The 22,851-nt window shown below is 44.2% G+C and overlaps 1 protein-coding gene and 1 long non-coding RNA gene across 2 annotated transcripts in view; both read right to left on the bottom strand.

Annotated features, from left to right (window-relative positions):
* The window catches only part of LOC116406642 (nuclear receptor-interacting protein 3-like), an 11,497-nt gene extending 4,560 nt beyond the window's left edge, over positions 1–6,937 (bottom strand). Inside the window, exons 1-2 of the mRNA XM_031891080.1 lie at positions 6,664–6,937; positions 5,128–5,325 (exon numbers count right to left, since the gene is read on the bottom strand). Coding sequence (XP_031746940.1) covers positions 5,128–5,325; positions 6,664–6,846 — 381 coding nt within the window. The 5' untranslated portion in view covers positions 6,847–6,937. The remainder of the gene's footprint in view (positions 1–5,127; positions 5,326–6,663) is intronic.
* A 5,188-nt stretch (positions 6,938–12,125) lies between these two features.
* On the bottom strand, positions 12,126–13,829 carry LOC116407050. Its single transcript, XR_004220026.1, has 2 exons — positions 13,774–13,829; positions 12,126–12,615 (listed from the first exon to the last, which is right to left on the bottom strand). It is a non-coding gene; the product is annotated as an uncharacterized LOC116407050 (long non-coding RNA).
* Between the last annotated feature and the right edge of the window lie 9,022 nt (positions 13,830–22,851).

The following is a 22,851-nucleotide window of genomic DNA, read 5'->3' as shown; positions in this document are numbered from 1 at the left end:
AAAAGATCACTTTATTCCCCTCGCTGGTGGTTGTGACACTGGGCTAACTTTGCACCCCAATATCTACAGGTACTCCCTGTGGCTTTTATTACTGTATCTTCTACAGCCCCCGGGACAGCAGGAACCCCCCTGTGAAGCCCACAGAGTCCCCTAATTCTGCCACAGAGGCAGGCAGATACTTTTGCTGGACAATCAAGACTCCCAAATATCTGACCCCCAGATCCATATAATATAACAAGCTCTTTATTTCAGTTCTTGGGGTACTCAGGGTGCCAAAGTTCCACTATTTACTACTGGTTACTTTTGCTGGGACAATCAAGACTCCCAAATATCTGACCCCCAGATCCATATAATATATTGAGCTCTTTATTTAAGTTCTTGGGGTACTCAGGGTGCCAAAGTTCCACTACTTACTACTAGTTACTTTTGCTGGGACAAACAAGACTCCCAAATATCTGACCCCCAGTTCCATATAATATATTGAGCTCTTTATTTCAGTTCTTGGGGGTACTCAGGGTGCCAAAGTTCCACTACTTACCTGACTATGACACCCCAAGTCCCTGAGTCACCTTGTAGCAATTCCCTAAGTTAGAATTAATTTCTAATTTCAACAGACACCTCCTACCAGAAAGCCCCCCCAGTCTGTGCCACTAGGGTCTCTGCAGCCTCGTTTTTGAAAGGCCCAATGATGTGCCCCCTCTCAGGCAACTTCCCCCCTGGGGCTTCCTAGTACCCAGTCCCCTTCCTGAAGCCCAGCAGCTCCTTCAGCACATCCAGTACTTACAGTAAATTCCAGGCTCCAGTCCGTATCATTCCTAGGTCCATAAAGTCCTGATGCAACTTTGTAATGTGAAATTGGGGCCCTAAAGGATTAAAGAGGCTGGTTGTAAAATCTCCAGGTATCCTCCGCGCTAGTTAGAGCTATTTGGTTAATAAAAGAGCCCGTAATGTGAAAAACAGCCGATAGATGGCGCTACATGAACCTTCCTTTAGATAAAGGAGATCTTCACCTGGTTTTGCAAACGATTGTTTCATCCGTGTGTTAAAAGTTTTTACAATTCCAGAACAGTGTAATCTATAGAATGGCTGCGAATGGGGGGGGGGGGGGGGATAAAAATGGAATTAAGTGTCACAAATGTTCACACGCCTATTTCCTATGTAGAGGAATAGTTAAATCAAAATCTTTCATTAACAATGATAATTATAATGTATTAATGAAATTATAATACATATACTGTTATGAAGATAAAGACATGTTGTCATAATTCTCCTTTGCATATCGGGTATTCGTTTTGGAATCTAAACCTGAGGGAATTGTAGTTTAAACACATGTGGATGGCGATAGAATAAACTACAATTCCCAGAAGACACCTGGCGGGCGGGCCGACTCAAGTATCGCCCTAGCGGATTGGATGCTTCAATGATTCTGGATTGAACTGGGTGCGTGATTGGTTAAGCTTGCGGAGGCGGGTTGTTTGGATGGTAGAGTTAGGGGTGAGGTGACTGGTGGTAGGGGACCCGCGTAGTGGCTTGTACCAGAGCTCGTAAGGTGGGGTACAGGTACAGGTACAGGTACGTACAGTGTGACATCTGGGGGCAGGGGTTATATACATTTATGCACAGCTATAGCGCCATTGGATAGGTCTGTATGCTAAATAATGTGCCATACCCCGCACTTGACCCCCTAACCAATCGTAGCTCTTATTTGGCACCCCCAGAGCTTTTATTGTGCTTTTTTTGTTCCCTCTATTAGAATAGGCATAAGGGTGGGTAACTAGACATAGGGGAACCTCCAGTAAGTGAATGTAGAAGCGCCTAATACATAGTGGGGCTGCAAGAGTAAAACTTATGGGAAATACTGTAGGGAACTCAATCTAGCGCTCTAGCGCTGGTAAAGCGATATGTACAATGGAAACAACGCGCGTTGCCATAGTAACACCTCTCTCTTTAGCGCAAAAGGCCATGGTGTTATGGCATTGTGTCAGATGGAAGAATTTATATTACCCATATATAACCCATCATCCCTCTCCCCAAAGATCGGGAGAGTTGTATGTTTGTTTATTTATTATTCATTTATTTATATACTACTTAACCGCTAATCATAAAGAAATAAAGAGATGTCTCGTTAAAACAGCCCATATCAAGCATATTCCTACTTAAAATGTAGATAAATTAGAAATAAATAAATACCAGGAATCCAATAATTGACCAAAAATAAGCTTAAAATTGAATTTAAAATGCCGCCAAGTCCAAATCTACATTGAGTCCTTCCGGATGCAATGTATTCAATTTAAAAATCCAAACGTTTTCTCCTTGTCTTAATCTAGTAAATCCGTCTCCACCTCTTAACTTGGGAGAAATATGCTCCAGTCCCATAAAGAATATCAAGGCAAACCTTATCTGCGCTTTAAAGATTACAAAACACAACAATATAGATATTAAGGTCTAGAAGGAAAGACTGTAAGAAAGAGAAAAAAAAAATATATATATTTTTGCAGTGCTAAATTGCCATTAACCAACATTAATAATTAGATGTAGCTGCCCTCCTCCCTACTAATCCTATAGTGCATACACAAATTATCTCCAAAGGAGTTGGCGCTAAAAACACCCAAAGAAGTGTAAAAATAATTGTATATTTATTATAGATAAATCAATGTGTTACATCAAAGTAGAATCAATTTTAAATAATAAAAAAAAAATCATATACACCACTAATTAAAAATACCAATTAGATTATATATACAAGAGAAAATCACATAGGGCAGAAGACATTAAATATAGTAACAGAAACCATGTATTACTTCCCAATGATTTATTATTGAATTCCCAGTTAATGCATATCATTCCCTCAGGAGAAATCAATTAGAGTGTTTAAAAGAGAATTCATTGCTCTGACCCATATATGAGGAAATCAAGAGGGAAAATCAATAGAAATACACTGAATTAAAAATCCCACAGTATATCCCAATTATTAGAATAAAAAAGTGAGGAGCTTAAAACACCATAAAACAATTAATTGGATCCTTAATTAACTTCTCCAGATATCAGATGCAGTATTACACCGCCTATAGCCAATATATGGCTCTTAGCCCCACTGAGGGATATTTAATAAAGAAGTTACACAAATAAAACCCTTGTTTTCCCTCTTACTCTGTGCAAATACTAAGAATGCAGGCGTGCATATAGAGATAAAATTGCACACTATATGGTATTCAATTATCTCATAGCCTCCAAGTAACTACAAGCACACAATAAAACAGAGCCCTAACTGGGCATAAGAACAAATACACAACCCCCCTTGTCCCGGCCGGGAACTTACTAGGGATAAGACAGAGAGAGGCACATTGGCTGAGGGATGCGACTCACACGCTGTTCCTTTCCCTTCGGTGACGTCACCGGTAGGTGCCGAGTCTGTCAATATGGGTCCTCTCTCCAGTCAGTCCGACGCGTTTCGCGCTCTGCGCTTCCTCATGGACTATTGGGTTCCTATGGGCCAACCCCCTCTATATACCCGCCTGCATACTATTCTATACTACATCTACTTTGATGTAACACATTGATTTATTTATAATAAATATACAATTATTTTTACACTTCCATAAAGAATATCCCTTTGGGATCACTATTATTGTGAAACAGCTTAAATATGTCTCGATACCCCATGGTTCATTCTCCCTGCTTTACTGTTACGGATGTGCTCATTAACCCTACTTCCCACTGATCTTATAGTCCGCCCCACATAAACTTTGTTACACGGACAAGTGAGAGCATAGACTACATATGTTGTGCGACAATTAATAAAGGTCTTGGAAATTGGAATATCCCTATTGGGTTTATTTCATGGTTAAATGATTCCCTTTTCTCTGTAATAATAAAACAGTACCTGTACTTGATCCCAACTAAGATATAATTACCCCTTATTGGGGGCAGAACAGCCCTATTGGGTTTATTTAATGGTTAAATGATTCCCTTTTCTCTGTAATAATAAAACAGTACCTGTACTTGATCCCAACTAAGATATAATTACCCCTTATTGGGGCAGAACAGCCCTATTGGGTTTATTTAATGGTTAAATGATTCCCTTTTCTCTGTAATAATAAAACAGTACCTGTACTTGATCCCAACTAAAATATAATTAATCCTTATTGGAAGAAAAACAATCCTATTGGATTTAATTAATGCTTTATTGATTTTTTTTTAGTAGACTTTAGATGTGGAGATCCAAATTACGGAAAGACCCCTTATCCTGCGCACTCTTGGTCCTGCACATTCTGGATAACAGGTTCTATACCTGTAGTTGCTTCTTTTTGCTCCTCCTATAGACAACTCTGGGACTGGTCCAGCTGGAGGGGGGTTAAAGGGTTGTTCACCTTTTAATTAAAGTTTAGTATAATGTAGACTGCTGTTCTGAGACAATTTGCAATTGGTCTTCATTTTTTTTTATGAATTTACTTTTTGTTCAGCAGCTCTCCAGTTTAAAATTTCAGCAGTCATGTGGTTGCTAGGGTTCAAATTACCTTAACAACCAGGGACTGGTTTGAATAAGAGACTGATATATTTATAGGAGAGGGGGATGGATAGAAAAATGAGTAATAAAAAGGAGCAAATAATGGAAAAACTATAGAAAATAAATAATGAAGCCCAATTGAAACGTTACTTAGAATTGGCCATTCTACAACATACTAAAAGTTTAATGTAAAGGGGGAGCCTATTGGTCCGGCACTGCCTGAGGAAAAAAACTATTGCTCTGTGAATATAAAGTATTGTTATTTTATATTACTTATTTATATAGTCAGGCCCTCTCCTATTCATTTATCAGTCTTTCATTCAAACCACAACCCTGGTTGCTAAGGTAATTTGGATCCTAGCAACCAAACAGCTGCTGAAACGCCAAGCTGGAGAGCTGCTGGGCAAAGCTGAAATAATTTAAAAAAAAACTACAAATAAAAAAAAAATGAAGACCAATTGCAAATTGTCTCAAAGGTAAACAACCCTCAGTTAAAAGGAGCTGTTGGTGGGAGCAGATTCTGCTCATTGGGGTAACACATTTACTCCCATTAGTCTAACTGGCCAATCAGGGCTCATCTCAGTATAAGCAGGTATACAAGTAGTTGCTAGGGGTTGTACCTTGCAGGGTATGAGTAGAGCTTGTTCCTTCCAGCAACCGGGGGTCTCCTCACCCAACTTAGTTGGCTGTATCGTCTCATCACCCTGGGGGGGTGCGTCTCTCCCCCTGTTGCACGGGGAAGTTGGAAATACAGGGTTATCGCTTTCGATGCTCAGGCTGCCCCCCATGAGCCGTCTCTGGATCACACTGTGTGGCTGCTGCAATCAGATTGGACCTTGATTATAATAATAGTAATGTACTGTTACCCTGCACTAGTAACCTAGGTCTATATGTTTCAGAAACCCTACTATAGTTTATATAAATACCCCGCTATGTAGCCCGGGGGCAGCCATTCCTGCACTGGTACAGCTGGGGTGTTTGCTACAGAAACCCTACTATAGTTTATATAAATACCCCGCTGTGTAGCCCCGGGGGCAGCCATTCCTGCACTGGTACAGCTGGGGTGTTTGCTACAGAAACCCTACTATAGTTTATATAAATACCCCGCTGTGTAGCCCCAGGGGCAGCCATTCCTGCACCGGTACAGCTGGGGTGTTTGCTACAGAAACCCTACTATAGTTTATATAAATACCCCGCTGTGTAGCCCCAGGGGCAGCCATTCCTGCACTGGTACAGCTGGGGTGTTTGCTACAGAAACCCTACTATAGTTTATATAAATACCCCGCTGTGTAGCCCCGGGGGCAGCCATTCCTGCACTGGTACAGATGGAGTGTTTGCTACAGAAACCCTACTATAGTTTATATAAATACCCCGCTGTGTAGCCCCGGGGGCAGCCAAACTATAGTAGGGTTTCTGTAGCAAACACTCCAGCTGTACCAGTGCAGGAACGGCTGCCCCCGGGGCTACACAGCGGGGTATTTATATAAACTATAGTAGGAATTCTTAAGCAAACATGCAACTTTTATCAGAGCAGGGCAACAGGACATTATATTTAAATGCCCCAACCAGTAGCTCCGGGGCAACATGTTGCTCCCCAACCCCTTGGGTGTTGCTCTCAGTGCCCCCAAACCAGGGAGTTATTTTTGAATTCCTGACTTGGGGGCAAGTTTTGGTTGAATAAAAACAAGATTCCCTACCAAATAAAGCCCCTGTAAGCTGATAGGGTGCATAGAGGCTGCCTAATAGCCAATCACAGCCCTTATTTGGCTCCTCCATGAACTTTTATGGTGCTTGTGTTGCTCCCCAAGTCTTTTTACATTTGACTGTGGCTCCCGAGTAAGAAAGGCTGAGGACCCCTGATGTATATAGTCAACCAAACCGGGATCAGTGCTTTGCAAATGGTGGGGATTGAGGCTTAGGGGCCCCCCTAGGGCACAGCCCAAAGGCCAGTTAGGTTAACATTTAAACCAAGAGTAGCAGCGTTATAGGACAGCGAACCAACATGGCTGCGTAGAAATCATTGCAGTCTGCAGCATGCATCTATAGAAATCCCTGCAAGACATGAAAGCAGTCCCACATTTTGGCCCTGTAACTTGGTTCAGAGTTGCAAACATTAGTCTCACTGAGCAAGCGGGTCCCCCCCCTCCCACACTCACCAGGTCTTTACTGGTCCCCAGTCTCCGCAGCTGGTCCAGTGGCAGAAGATCCGCAGAGTCTTTGTGCACAAACTGCGTGGCTTGTTTGAGGCGTCTCTGCTGGTGCAGTATTGCTGAGCCCCTCAGATCCTTCTCCCTCTTTGGGGAGTCCCTGTTCTGTGTGTCTCTCCCAAGTCCCTGCATAGTGCAGGTTCAGGGTAATAAGCAGATCCCTATATGAGGTTCCGGGTAGGAAGCAGATCCCTATATGAGGTTCCGGGTAGGAAGCAGATCCCTATATGAGGTTCCGGGTAAGAAGCAGATCTCTATATGAGGTTCCGGGTAGGAAGCAGATCTCTATATGAGGTTCAGGGTAAGAAGCAGATCTCTATATGAGGTTCAGGGCAATAAGCAGATCCCTATATGAGGTTCAGGGCAATAAGCAGATCCCTATATGAAGTTCCGGGTAAGAAGCCGATCTCTATATGAGGTTCCAGGTAAGAAGCAGATCTCTATATGAGGTTCAGGGTAGGAAGTAGATCTCTATATGAGGTTCAGGGTAAGAAGCAGATCCCTATATGAGGTTCAGGGTAGGAAGCAGATCCCTAAATGAGGTTCCGGGTAAGAAGCAGATCTCTATATGAGGTTCAGAGTAAGAAGCAGATCTCTATATGAGGTTCAGGGTAGGAAGCAGATCCCTAAATGAGGTTCAGGGTAAGAAGCAGATCCCTATATGAGGTTCAGGGTAGGAAGCAGATCTCTATATGAGGTTCAGGGCAATAAGCAGATCCCTATATGAGGTTCCGGGTAAGAAGCCGATCTCTATATGAGGTTCCGGGTAAGAAGCTGATCTCTATATGAGGTTCAGGGTAGGAAGTAGATCTCTATATGAGGTTCAGGGTAAGAAGCAGATCCCTCTATGAGGTTCAGGGTAGGAAGCAGATCCCTAAATGAGGTTCCGGGTAAGAAGCAGATCTCTATATGAGGTTCAGAGTAAGAAGCAGATCTCTATATGAGGTTCAGGGTAGGAAGCAGATCCCTAAATGAGGTTCAGGGTAAGAAGCAGATCCCTATATGAGGTTCAGGGTAGGAAGCAGATCTCTATATGAGGTTCAGGGTAATAAGCAGATCCCTATATGAGGTTCAGGGCAATAAGCAGATCCCTATATGAGGTTCCGGGTAAGAAGCAGATCTCTATATGAGGTTCCAGGTAAGAAGCAGATCTCTATATGAGGTTCAGAGTAAGAAGCAGATCTCTATATGAGGTTCAGAGTAAGAAGCAGATCTCTATATGAGGTTCAGGGTAGGAAGTAGATCTCTATATGAGGTTCAGGGTAAGAAGCAGATCCCTATATGAGGTTCAGGGTAGGAAGCAGATCTCTAAATGAGGTTCCGGGTAGGAAGCAGATCCCTAAATGAGGTTCCGGGTAAGAAGCAGATCTCTATATGAGGTTCAGAGTAAGAAGCAGATCTCTATATGAGGTTCAGGGTAGGAAGCAGATCCCTAAATGAGGTTCAGGGTAAGAAGCAGATCCCTATATGAGGTTCAGGGTAGGAAGCAGATCTCTATATGAGGTTCAGAGTAAGAAGCAGATCCCTATATGAGGTTCAGAGTAGGAAGCAGATCCCTAAATGAGGTTCAGGGTAAGAAGCAGATCCCTATATGAGGTTCAGGGTAAGAAGCAGATCTCTATATGAGGTTCAGGGTAGGAAGCAGATCCCTATATGAGGTTCAGAGTAAGAAGCAGATCCCTATATGAGGTTCAGAGTAAGAAGCAGATCTCTATATGAGGTTCAGAGTAGGAAGCGGATCCCTAAATGAGGTTCAGGGTAAGAAGCAGATCCCTATATGAGGTTCAGGGTAGGAAGCAGATCCCTATATGAGGTTCAGGGTAGGAAGCAGATCCCTATATGAGGTTCAGGGTAAGAAGCAGATCCCTATATGAGGTTCAGGGTAAGAAGCAGATCCCTATATGAGGTTCAGGGTAGGAAGCAGATCCCTATATGAGGTTCAGGGTAGGAAGCAGATCCCTATATGAGGTTCAGGGTAGGAAGCAGATCTCTATATGAGGTTCCGGATAAGAAGCAGATCTCGGAATGAATGGATTTTCCCTGCAGATTCTCCTCTTCTTGCTGTACTCGTCCCCATACACTCTGCCTGGTACTTCTCACTCCTTAGCTCTCTGCCTCATTCCCTTCCCTCTCTCTGTATTCAGGGGATTCCTCTCTCGCTCCGTTCCCTCCTCCTGCTTTGCAGTAATACCCCCCCCCCCCGTTGTACCTCCCTCATTCTCTCCTGCTGTCATCTCCCCGCTACGCTCCTTCTACATCCCCATTCCTCCCTCTCAGTCCCCCCCAAATCTCCCCTCTCCCCAGTAGCTGCTTCTTTCATTCCCCCGGACCCCCTGTGTCTGGCAGCCACCGAGCCTTAAATCTAGCCCCCCCCCCATAAAGCTCTGCTCATACAATGGCAACCCACTCGGGTGCTATTAAAGTAAATAGGAATTAGGTTTATGGCAAACGCAGATTTGTCTCTTTTCTGGGGAAGGAGAGAAGCCGCGGGGCATTGTGTGTAGTCAGGCAAGATGCATCAAGTGAAGAGGCTTTCACAGTAGGATATTGTGTATAAAAAGACAAGTAGGTGTATTATAATGGCTGCATAATGTATATAGCAGGGATCCCCAACCTTTTGTACTTGTGAGCCAAATGCAGGTATAAAAAGTGCTGGGGATGCCAAATAAGGGCTGTGATTGGCTAATTATAAGGGTTGTGATTGGCTAATTATAAGGGCTGTGATTGGCTAATTATAAGGGCTGTGATTGGCTAATTAGTAACCCCATTGGGACTGCTGGCCTGCAGGAGGCTTTGGGGTAAAACTGTGTCTCTGGGCTTCCAAAACTTGAAAAATATATACCTGAACCATTGGACTGTAACTGTGTCATAATGTGTATAGTAAGGCAAGATGGTATGAGGGGTAGGAGCAGTAACTGGCAATACTGTGTGTAGTAAGGCAAGATGGTATGAGGGGTAGGAGCAGTAACTGGCAATACTGTGTGTAGTAAGGCAAGATGGTATGAGGGGTAGGAGCAGTAACTGGCAATACTGTGTGTAGTAAGGCAAGATTGTATGAGGGATAGGAGCAGTAACTGGCAATACTGTGTGTAGTAAGGCAAGATGGTATGAGGGGTAGGAGCAGTAACTGGCAATACTGTGTGTAGTAAGGCACGATGGTATGAGGGGGTAGGAGCAGTAACTGGAAATACTGTGTGTAGTAAGGCAAGATGGTATGAGGGGTAGGAGCAGTAACTGGCAATACTGTGTGTAGTAAGGCACGATGGTATGAGGGGTAGGAGCAGTAACTGGCAATACTGTGTGTAGTAAGGCACGATGGTATGAGGGGTAGGAGCAGTAACTGGCAATACTGTGTGTAGTAAGGCACGATGGTATGAGGGGTAGGAGCAGTAACTGGCAATACTGTGTGTACTAAGGCACAATGGTATGAGGGGTAGGAGCAGTAACTGGCAATACTGTGTGTAGTAAGGCACGATGGTATGAGGGGTAGGAGCAGTAACTGGCAATACTGTGTGTACTAAGGCACAATGGTATGAGGGGCAGGAGCAGTAACTGGCAATACTGTGTGTAGTAAGGCAAGATGGTATGAGGGGTAGGAGCAGTAACTGCAATACTGTGTGTAGTAAGGCAAGATGGTATGAGGGGTAGGAGCAGTAACTGGCAATACTGTGTGTAGTAAGGCAAGATGGTATGAGGGGTAGGAGCAGTAACTGGCAATACTGTGTGTAGTAAGGCACGATGGTATGAGGGGTAGGAGCAGTAACTGGCAATACTGTGTGTAGTAAGGCACGATGGTATGAGGGGTAGGAGCAGTAACTGGCAATACTGTGTGTAGTAAGGCAAGATGGTATGAGGGGTAGGAACAGTAACTGGCAATACTGTGTGTAGTAAGGCACAATGGTATGAGGGGTAGGAGCAGTAACTGGCAATACTGTGTGTAGTAAGGCAAGATGGTATGAGGGGTAGGAGCATTAACTGGCAATACTGTGTGTAGTAAGGCAAGATGGTATGAGGGGTAGGAGCATTAACTGGCTGTGTGTAGTAAGGCCATTATTTCTGGCAGTAGAAGGGTTAATCTACCAACATGGGGATGAGAAAGGGATTTAGTGCAGCTCTGTGGCCCTGGGGTGAGAGTGTTGATGGGCAGAGGGTGGGTTACAGTGAGGCTATAATAAGCCCACCCTTGGCCGGCGCTGACCGTGGAGTCGGAAACTTGCAGAAATATTTGGCTGGAGGGACAGACAGGTTCCCACGCTTCCCACGTCTCTTAGAATAACCCTCTGACTATAAACAGCCAACTGCATCTGTATGTCTGCCTGCTGGCTGGGGGGCCCCCGGCAACCATGTGCCCTCTGGGAACAAACTGCCCCAAACCAGGCAAGCACCACTCCCAGCACCCTCATGGGAACCAGGGAGTTATTTTTTCTTTAGCGCATCACATGACCTGGGGTGGGGGGTGGAATCTGAGCACTTATGGCCCTGCCTCAGATCTGAGCCTGGATTTTCTAAGAACAATATTAACATTTTATAATTGACACAACCAATGACATCGCATAAAATCTATGACCTCACCGACATTGTAATGACGCCGATACAATGGACCAATAGGCTATTTTACAGCTTTTACCCCAATATGCCCCTCCTTTATAAAATACACAAATCCAGGGTCCTTTCCTTTTCAGAGTGACATAGTAACATAGTAAGTTAGGTTAAAAAAGGCATAAGTCCATCAAGTTCATCAAGGCGCCCCCCCCATTCCTTGGCACCCATTGTCCTTATTCAATGCCCGGTGCAGTCTATGTAGTTTACCACCCATGTACCTGCTCAGGTTGGCATAAGTGTTACCCGGGTGTCTAGCGAAGTGGTTAGGCCTTCCTAGTGTAGCATAGGCTTCGCACATGTGCAGTCTTTGGAGCTCTTGAGAAGCTTGAGGGCCACAAGAAGTCCTCCCTTTGGCCCGTGCTCCTCCAGTTGATCATCCCAAACCCGATTGTAACATATTTGATGTTCTTCTAGACCCCCTTTTGGTTACAAATGTTTACAAACCTTTCCGCTCATGGGGAAAATTGAATGCTGCTATGCAATTGGTCTGCTTTGGAAGCCCAACACCTTTTTAGTGGCACAAATGATGGTACAAGTAAGGGACAGAGATACTTCTGGAAGGTCCATTAGGCTTCCGTTGGGCTGGAGACTGATTTCCTGCCCTAGAAATGATTGGAACTGAGGAAAAGGGGGGGCCCTTACCACATACTGAATATGAATGGGCCTCAAACCACTACCATACCTCAAGTCTGCTTCAGCTTAACTGTGGGTTCTAGACCAGTGGTTCTCAACCTCCCTAATGCCGCGACCCTTTAATACAGTTCCTCATGTTGTGGTGACCCCCAACCATAAAATTATTCCTAAGACCATCGGGAATATGTGTTTTATGGTATTAGGCCACCCCTGTGAAAGTGTAATTCCACCCCCAAGGGGGTCCCGACCCACAGGTTGTGACCCGCTGCTGTAGACGGTGATCAGTAGAAAGCTCCCTGGGCTTCACATAGTAGTTGTCATGGAGTTGGGATCAAAGGTAATTGGTACCAGAGGTGGCCGGTTCAGCACAGTCCTCGGCCCGGTGGTTGTGGACCTCTGTTCTATGTCACAGCTTGTCACCTTACGATGCCCTGGGGCAACTCTCCAGGGGTTGGCATCCTGCTGTTGTTGGGCACCACACTCCTCACTGAGCCCTGCAGCTCCTTGTACCTCTGCAGGATCATTGTCCTATTAGGAGAGTTTCCCAGAAGGGAGATATTGTGGGGTTTATTCGGTTGGTGCAGGTTGCTGGGTAGATCTGGTGCCTCTGGGATGGAATCAAGCGTTGAAGGACCAAATCCATCTATGGACCTCTGTTTAGCGTTCCTGCCCAGGAGCCAAAGCAGAAAGTTAATATATACCTGTATTAAACGCTACCAATGGGCAACTGGGTAAACACATGGGCAATCGGTATATAGTAACCGGTTGGTTTATCCCACACGGTGTTTATACCAGAAGGTGTAATGGCTTGAAGGCCTCTGCTAGCAGCAGAATAGTCAGTCACCCATGTGATATTAAAGGGGAAATGAACCTCCCATGACAGTGCTTCACAAACTCATTGTCTAAAGCAGTGATCCCCAACCAGTGGCTCCGGGCAACATGTTGCTCCCCAACCCCTTGGATGTTGCTCTCAGCGCCCCCAAACCAGGGAGTTATTTTTGAATTCCTGACTTGGGGGCAAGTTTGGTTGAATAAAAACAAGATTTCCTACCAAATAAAGCCCCCTGTAAGCTGATAGGGTGCATAGAGGCTGCCTAATAGCCAATCACAGCCCTTTTTGGCCCTCCATGAACTGTTATGGTGCTTGTGTTGCTCTCCAAGTCTTTTAACATTTGACTGTGGCTCACGAGTAAGAAAGGTTGGGGGTCCCTTGACTAAAGTATGATGGCGAGAGTAATCTCCCTATGTTAAATAAAGATGTAGCAATGGTAGGGAGTATTCTTATTGGATGATTATCTTGTATATGTAATTTGTTTGCAATACCTATGTGGCAGAGCTAGGGGGCATAAGAGTCCAATGTAGGTATGCTGTAATGCGTATATAAAGGGTGGAGTGCTGGTCATATCTTCCCTAATAAAGGTGCCCTATACACGGGCCGATTGTAGCTGCCAATATGGGGCCCCTTAGACCGACTTGGCAGCTTATCGGCCCGTGTATGGGCACTAACGACGGGTAGGTTAGAAAATTCTAGTTGGATCGGGGACCGCATGGCTCGTTGATGCCGGTCCCCGGACCGACATTGCCTATACCCGTCGTTATAATTGGATCTTTGGCCCCAGGGCCAAATGACCAAATTAGCCTGGATTCTCCCGATAGGTGGTTATATCGGGAGAAGATCCGCTCACTGGTTGCATTGCCATGCGAGCGGATCTGAAGGTGTATGGGACCTTAAGTGGATCAGAGCAGCTCAGATTGGGGACAGTTGTAAGCTCTTAGTACCTCTACCATCTCTTCCCAAGACAGTGCTAGTGCTTTAACCCTCACCTCTTAGGTGGAATGATGTTTCCTTGAGTAACCATAGGGGGCACTCTAGACTGGGTAGCAGTCTCAGCCTTGGAGATCCCCTCTCTCTTTCCAGGAGCTGCGGCACAGTACAAACTTCTGCCATGTGTTGTCCTCCATTCGGGAGGGAGACGGTATTGGACCTGTGGGCGAGCACCCTGGGGGGTGTCGGTTAGCTGCCTCCACACAGCACTGTCGTAGGGTTTGTCGGGGCGCAGTGGCAAGAGCGGGGGCAGTCGACTGATTTCCAGCCACAGTAGGTACCGGGGTGGGACAGATAGATACGTTGGTCTTTGAGGGGGGCTGCACTTTTCTCAGCATGTCCATCTTGGCCTCTGTGATGGAAGGACTTTGTTGAAGAATCCTGTGTTGGCCACGAGGGGTGAAACCAGTATAATGGACAGTAGGGTCCGGCAGCAGAGGCTCCGGAGATGAAGGACGTGCCATGACTAGGGTAGAAGGGTCCAACGTGAGCCTGGCAAGAGAAAACTAAGCTTATGTAACATTTCCTTAGGTAATATGGGGATCATGATGGTCCTTAGAGCATGGGTAGCTAGAGGATTGCACTGTGTTTCTCCCATTATACCCCCTGCTCTCCAATGTAGGCGGCCCATCAGAATTACACATGCAGGGAGATTCTCCAATCAGATTAGCTCTACTTCAGCCATCTTGCTGCTATCTAACCTAGGGAGATCAGTGTTGAATATTGGCTTGCTCTGAATTTACCTTGGGAAATCAGAGGGGCAGATATTGTGCTTTTTGGGTGCCCAGTGATAGAAAATATGTATTAATGCCTCCAGAACTGATCCCTTGAACAAAGACCAAGGAGCACACAAAGCAAGCAGAATTCTTATTGGATTCCTCTGCTGTGAGAGTTTAAAAAATATGTTGGGGGGCTGTTTGTGTCTCTGGGTACTGGGAATGCCAGGGGGGCTGTAAGGTGCCACAGACAGTCACTATTTATTGGGCTGGGGGGGGGCTGTTTGTGCCTCTGGGTACTGGGAATGCCAGGGGGGCTGTAAGGTGCCACAGACAGTCACTATTTATTGGGCTGGGGGGGCTGTTTGTGCCTCTGGGTACTGGGAATGCCAGGGGGGCTGTAAGGTGCCACAGACAGTCACTATTTATTGGGCTGGGGGGGCTGTTTGTGCCTCTGGGTACTGGGAATGCCAGGGGGGCTGTAAGTTGCCACAGACAGTCACTATTTATTGGGCTGGGGGGGCTGTTTGTGCCTCTGGGTACTGGGAATGCCAGGGGGGCTGTAAGGTGCCACAGACAGTCACTTTTATTGGGCTGGGGGGCTTACCCTCTCTCATAAATGTCTACGCGTATACTCATGGTTTGTGAATGTGCAAGCCCAGTGTTAGCAGAACAACGTGCTGCCTCAAAAAATGGCAAGGTCGGCTCTGAAATTACAACTCATAAAAAGCGAATACTAAATAAGATAAACTTCAGATCTTTTACCGAGATGTAGGTTGTTATACGGACACACTGCAAAACAAAGCTAAAAAGGGTTCGACCGGAAGGGGGCGATTTGTTTAGGTGTGGGGGTGGCGAAGTTGTTTGGATGAAGTGTTTATGTCACCTTCCTCGCCTTCTCTGAGTCCTTAACGCATTTGGAACTAGTGTGAGAGGCATCTTAGTTTTGTTCGTTCAGACTCGAGATTTTACATTAATTTTTCCTGCGAGATTTGAAAAACTGGCATACAGAAGTTTCACTTTGCTCCACAGCCCACACGATGCTTCGAGGCCTAGGAGCTTTGACAAAGCTAGAACCCTTTCACCGTTATACTACATAGTGACATGTATTCTCATATCTGAATTCAGGTTGCAGGGAAGAAATTCATATTCAAGATTAGGCCGGTTGTGGTCTTCATTCTCATCATCTCCTTTTGAGTATATTTGAGTGAGAGACGTAGTCACCTATGGTGGATGGACCATATGAGTCCAATTCAGTGAGCATGCAAAATTAATAGATAGTGGTTGGTAAATTGTGTGAGGAGCAGCTATTTGGTTTGACCTTGCATGTGCATCACATTAGAGCGTTGTGAATTTAGGTATGATTTTTGTAGGAGCTTTGTAGCCTCTTCATTGGTGTGTGTAAAGCTATATGATACTCGGACGTGTCTTTGTTAGTTTGACGTTCGTTTAAATTAGGGTCTTTTCTTGTAATTTTTATGATGCTCTTTCCTACGCTCTTAAGTCTTTCTCAATAAAGATTATATTAAACAGTATGAATACCCTTAAACCGGCCAATCAGCGAATTAGGTTTTGCGCGCTCCAACAAGAGATTTGCAATTTATTTTATGTCTTCTTTCTGCTGCAAGTCGAGCAAGTACACAGGTACTGCTTTATTATTAGAGAGAAGACACAAAAGGAAATCCTCTTTTATTTGTGAATTGCCTTTTGATTAATTAGTTTATGGAGTCTAATGGGAAGATTGTGCCTCTCTGTCCATAATTTGGGAACTTCCTCGTGGGATAATATTGTTTTTCACACAGATAAAATAGGTGGTTCCGACTCCCTGTATAGCTCCGCGTTTGGACTTCACAGGGCCTAAATTTATGCCCAAGTTTTAAGCGTGACTTGAAAAATAAGTAACCACCAAAAGCTAGTGCATCCATGGGGCAGCTTTGCTTTTAAGAGGGGCTTTAAAGTTAAATGGAAGATGGCCACTGGAGGGTGAGGAGGGTGGCGGGGGGCTCCTAGTGGGTTATCGGCTAAGGAAATTGTCAAGATCTTGCCACAACTCTCAAATATCAAGTGCCTATTGGGTCATTTCGCATTGTGATTTATAGTGATATTGAAATTAATAAAAATCAAAGAAATTTGACTTACAGTAATAGAACAAATCACATGATTTTCCTTGAGTAACTCACCAGACCTTATTAGGTCAGAGAATGATTGACAATGACAGAAATAATTTATTGGAGACGGTGCGATATTATTTTTGTTGGATAAAAAATTGCTACAGCAAAGACAAAAATATCGCCATCTATGAGGTTCGCATTAGTCTCTCTCAATGAGGTCTGAGTATATTAATTTGTAAGTGGCTAGGTTTAATAGCTAGCTGGCAGAAAATATAAGGGTCTCGTCTCAGCAACAATAAGCTTTAGGCCAAATTTACTTTTCCCGTCTAGGGGGTAGAAATAAGTGGCAGGTGAAGCCTTGGTAAGTTTGATTGGACACTATGGTGCATATGGGAGCAGGCATCAAGAAGATCCGCACAGCTGGCCTTGTCCTTACTCAACCCTGCCCACAGCCCGAAGCCAGTGAGGGCCCTGATGGCAGTCTGATGCCTCTCTGCTCACTAGTCTCCTCGTACTCGCACATTGTAATAGAAACATTTTAACAGAATTTGTTAGTGCAAAATAAAATGGGTGTATTCTAGGGGTCGTCGAAATTCAGCTTATATTTGCAATATTCTCCGATTCAGAAATGCACTTTCCGCTCCGCACCTGTTTGTTTCTAGGCGAATGTTCGAATGTTCAACCATAAAGAGGCTGCGGCAGCATCACGGCGCCCTTAAAAGGAGTAAACTGATCCTTCAAAGCGCTAAATCATCCGAGAGTGAGGGTTCGCGCAAACCACGTTAGGCAACCTGTACGGTGGGACGCCCACGTAATTGAATCTGTGAGATGGCGCGTTGAGAACCATCTTGATTAACCTGAGGTAAAACTGGGATTGCTCCAGTATAGCTAACACTCATATTAAAAATTTAGGAAGTAAAACTAAAGTGCCACCGCCAGATGATGGATAAATAACAGGTCCGTTGAATTCATTGTCTATATCGAGTCGTTGCCTGTACCCAGCACACATATTTTAGGCCCATAGGGTGCCCCGTCACAGCAAAGTACCGTATTCGAGAGAGAAATGGGAGTGCCAAGCAACAAAATGGGTGGTTCCCGTTGCACCATGACGTTCCCAACGCATAATAAATCGGGGCCCGAAAAGTTATGAAAATTTGCCAGGCACCTCGCGGCGCTTAATAGTAACAAACCACCTTATATTTATTTCAGCGATGTGGCTGTCAGGACCGAGGGCTGATGCTATTTTGCGACCAATTGCTGCGGTCGCTTATGCTCAGGCCCGACTAACAAAGTGCGCTCGAAGAAACATCGCAGTCCCCGATCCTTATTCTTCCCTTATTACCTTCCATAAAAGTGCCAGATGTCTGTAGTCTGAGTCACTCTTGTTGGAGTCCCTCTGATTCTTTTTCATTTCTTTTGCGAGGGCGAATCTCAGGGCCAGCACCAGATCCTGGCCAATTTCAGGCCCAGAACATATATCGTTGACTCCCGTGGCAACAGTTGAGGCATAAGAAAACACCTTTTTTGTTACCTTACATACCTTTTTACTGCCAGCCTACCTGGCACGCTGGCCAGTGCCATTTTCTCCGCTAACCAGGCGCTTAGCACTGGCTGTGGGTTTCAGGTCATGTGAATACCTTGGCATTCTCCTCCTCCGGGAGTGGTAGCTAAGAGCTCAGGTTGTGACCACTATTTACGTCATGCTTGCCAATTCCTTTCTGCACGTCTATATATGTGCACCTGCGCCCTTAGGAAATGGCTTTGGCTAAAGTATAAGAAGTCGGTACCAAGGCCAATGGCGCAAGCCTTCTTAAAAGCAAACATTCAAGATAGGCGGCAAACACAGGCAGCTTATAGTCGACTGCGTCTAGTCTAAACCGCACGGCCTGAGTGATGGTTGATAGGCCAATGCGCCACCTTTGACTATCTTATTCTTTAGAAATTCTGCTCTAGCTGTGCATGCTACTGGAGAACATGTCTTTAGTGTGCATATAACCTGTGCCTGTCCCTGAGCATCAGTTTCAAACAATTAGCACGATGACTCAATGTACAGAGGCAGAAGCAACTTATTAAGTCTGCGGAAGCTTATAAGTTCTTGTCCTTTTGGGTTAAGGCCCCAGGTGCCTGCGACGTAAACTTTGAATCACCGACACTTGTGATTATGATTTCGCAGATGTAAATGTCACTGAGAACTGATAGGTTGAGGACGGCGACATTATGGCCACCAGATGAAGGAGAGCTGCTTTGGTTTTGTGTTTATTGATGAAGGGAAGATATGAGTGGTGCTGGTGATGTGAGGGGATAAAGCAGTATGATGCAGTACAAATGGTGTGGGTTTTGGGATGGGGAGGAAATCTGCCCAACTTTATATACATGGAGGAAAAGTATGGTAGGGTTTCATGTCCTTTCATGAATGAGAGCCTGTAGACATTGCTTTTATACCACTCGGACTTTTTTACCATTGACTTTACATAGAATCGTTGGCGCAGGGCTTTTACTTGCCAAGTTTTTTTCTTAGTGATTTTCTCGCATTGGCTTTTTAGTTGCGCTTGTATATTATAAAATAACCAAAGCTATTTAAAGGTTATCTTGACAAAGACAAGGCTCTTGTGATAAGGTTAATAAAATGGAAAAACAACAATCTGCATTTTACGCAACCGATCTCTGTTTTTAATTCGAAAATTAAGAAGAAAAGAGACAAAAGTTGATTTTTTATAAATTTTTGCATAGTGTATCAAGAAGGTCTCTCTTTTAAGCCCCCCTTCCTGCATTTTACTCTGGAGTTAGTAAGTTTATAGCTTTGAGGTAAAAAAATAGAGGTCTCCCGTGCATTTTCAGAATCCAAATTTTTTGCCTAGCTCTCATATTAAGTTAAGCTGCACGCATGTGTAATTTTTGTTGGCAACACCAATTGTGTTGCGATCTCCTTGGCAGTTATATATTCTTTATTAAGATTCAATGCTTCTTTCTACATATACATTGTGTTTGAAAGATGTCACGCACTTTTTTTTCAGTGAGATACCACTTTTTAGGGCTCAATTAACTGTTTTTAGTATCGATCGGCCATTTTCCAGTAAATATCACCCTGTAAGTTCAAATAATATACAATTAACATTTTTGACTTCCAGGCTATTTGAAATGTTTCTGAGCCAAAAAGAGAGCAATTATGGCTTATTATGCATAATTCTGGGTCGTCCATGTGTTCTTATGCGCTTTCCCAGAATGCCACATGTTGCCCAGGTAGTGCATTAAACTTGAAAAGACAGTCAGGCACTAATAGTATGTTTCCCAGCAAGATTGGCTAATATAACTATTGTAGATCATTTGGATTGCAGCTGCAGTATATCGTCAGTAAAAAAGGTTGGCTGAGCGTTACTCTTGCCAATTTTCATGCATTCCCAACTTTCGAACACATTATTACTTCTCAACTTAAATGATCAGCAGGGGTGATCACTAAGCACACCGGAGTTAAGCGATCGCACTATTTGAATAGCTGACACCACATCCTGCGCTCTGGCTTTGTAGCCTTTTCCAGGTATATGTATACGCATAGTTTTCGCGCTCTCTCAATTACAATAACTGAAGGAAGCAAGCTCCGCAGACAATTTTTGATAAACAATTGTCGTGGGTAGTCAGGTCTATTGGCGTTAACAATGAATTATACGTGGAGTAAGTTTACCTTTAGATGCAAAGTGATATATTTAAAATTTCCCTTTGATCCATGCAAGCTATAAATATAATTCACCATAACCTCGAAACTTCACTTTATCGCACCAAATTGAATCCCTTTAATGTGATTTTCTTCTTTCCCTAGGTTATCCAACACGTCTTTGGATGATGTACTACTATAGCCTGGACATCAAATGGAGGGTTGGGTGCACGACTGTACAGTAATTCCATGTTTCAGGGAACTGAATCCAATAAAGGGGAGAAACCATAAATAGCTAAATGTGAGCTTTAAATAAAAGCTCTGGCATGTGATATAAGCCTTTTTCAATGCTATTCTAGTATAGTAGTTTACACGCACACAGAAATCCCCATGTGCCATTTGCTGTCAACTCTCTCGAGAAAAGCCACTCATGAGATTTGATGGTGTAAATGGGATCGGCCAGTACCCTTTCTTCTATCTTTCCTTTTTGTATTCTATATCTAAGGCTAGGACCATATGGGCTTAAATCTTTGGAACCGAGCTTTGTTTAGAGGTGCTCTCCAATGCTCGACTCCGTTGACCTGATCACACGGGCACCTGGTTTTAGTATATGCCCCTTTATTCACGCAAAAATTCACCTCATTACCAGCGGCCGATTAATTGGAAATTGAAGCGAGAAAGAGTGTAATCCAAGGAGTCATAATTAAAGCAATACTCACGTATTCTATTTTTTGGTTGCTGTGAGCGGCGGATCACGGACCATTTTGGCCAAGGGCTCTCCTACCACTTCAGGCCAGCTCCCCATTAAATGAGATCTCCGCTTAAGTGGTTTTGAAACCCTGCAATGACACTTAATTCTGATACATTTGCCTTTTATTTGCTAAGGAGGTTTTGTTATAAAAGCTATTAGAGAACGGTACCCTAATACTTTCCATTTGAGATTGCAAAGCTCTTTTTTTGGGGCAGGGCTTGCTTCACCTTTTTTGTATCGGTTGCATGTTGCTTTTATTGTTACCCTTGGTGTGACTTGGTTAGAGGCCACTTCTGTATGTCAATGTTGTAAGCGCATCGGCTTTAACCAGCTTATTGGTACATCAGGCGCTGCGGGGTTGTGGCGCTGTTAATACAAAATAAATTGTTAATAATTCTGTCAACAGACATTCAGGCCTGGGCGGTTGTATTGTGTCATACGGACCAGAGAGGAAGGGACCTGACTGGTGTGCCACCAGTGGTGAGAGTGGGTACCTCGCCCCAACTATCTATATAACTTTCTATGATCTGTCTATAAATTATTAAGCACAAACAGAGACCATGGCTATATGCAGCCACTGAGTTATTTCATACTCTGGATATATTGCAGTTTAGAAATGGTTGTATGTGCAGGCTGCATCTGGGATTTTTGTGTAAAGCTAAAATATAGTCTGATCTAAATTGTATTCTAATTTTCAATCATCGCATCTTTAGAGGGTTGGGGAGAGGTTTGGCCATTGGTCTTAGTGGGGAGCGCCGCTTTAGCCCTAAGGAATAGGGATTCAGCAGTCGCTTATTAGCGTGATTTTGTCTCAGTTACTGCACTTTGCTCTCACGTGTACCCTATTTATGGCAGCCTGGTAATTCCCTGCGCACTATAGGAGAGGAGCGAGTACCAGCGCTAAATCAGTGATTACATTCATTTGCGAGATGTTATTTTGGAGCTGATTAGTGAGTAAGAGGTTTAAAAACAGAAATTCTGAGAACTGAAATGGACACTCGATCAGGAGATTCTCCACGGCCGCTGCCCCTCAGGTGGGTAAAGGTCACTGCAAGACATAAGATTGCATATGCACTAAGGGTGAAACATTTAAAGGTGATATAAACCCCAAAATAAAATGTTACTGAATGAATGAAAATGCAACTTCCACATATTCATATTCATGTAAAATTCGTGAGTTTTAATGTAATTGCTACTGTTTGCCGCTGTGCTGTTGGCTATGGCTTTTCTGAACAATGCAAAAGCAACTTTTGGTATCTACACACATGAATCAGCTTCAGGTTTTTTAAAAGGCACGCTCACACGTTTAGGATATTACTTACATGGTATACATGGCCACAAGCTAAAGATATATCCCCACATCCTCTCACTTCACTGGTCAAGTCTGAGTGCCGGCTACCTTTCTCCTGTTTGGGGCAAAGTTTGGGCTGGGTACTTGTGCAGAGCGGCACTTGAACATATACTGGCAGTTGGGGGTTGAGACTACATCTTTTGGGGTATGAGGGGGGGGCTTTGCATGCAAATATATACATTACCATTTATGTTCTCTCTACTATGCAGTTTTCATTGAAATTAACACTACCGCTTTTATTGCATGCCACTCGGGCCCAGACTGGCACCGTTGGGTTTTCTGGCAAATGCGAGAGGGGCTGTAAAGATAACCAATAGTTCGTGCCCTGTGCGTTGATTGTACTCAACTCGCATGGACTGGTTCTGCAAATACAGATTGCCCGAATAGGCCTAGATGAAGATTCAAACAGGCCCTGGCTATTCAACTACACAGAGGCCACAAACAGCTCCAGGACCAAAAATTTTTTTTAAAATTTAAAGTAGACCCTGGGGTTTTTTCC

The sequence above is a fragment of the Xenopus tropicalis genome, chromosome 8 (assembly GCF_000004195.4).
Source record: "Xenopus tropicalis strain Nigerian chromosome 8, UCB_Xtro_10.0, whole genome shotgun sequence".
NCBI classification, from domain to species: Eukaryota; Metazoa; Chordata; class Amphibia; order Anura; family Pipidae; genus Xenopus; species Xenopus tropicalis.
Note: the sequence above shows the minus strand (reverse complement) of the source record. Positions and strands in the feature narration are given on the sequence as shown.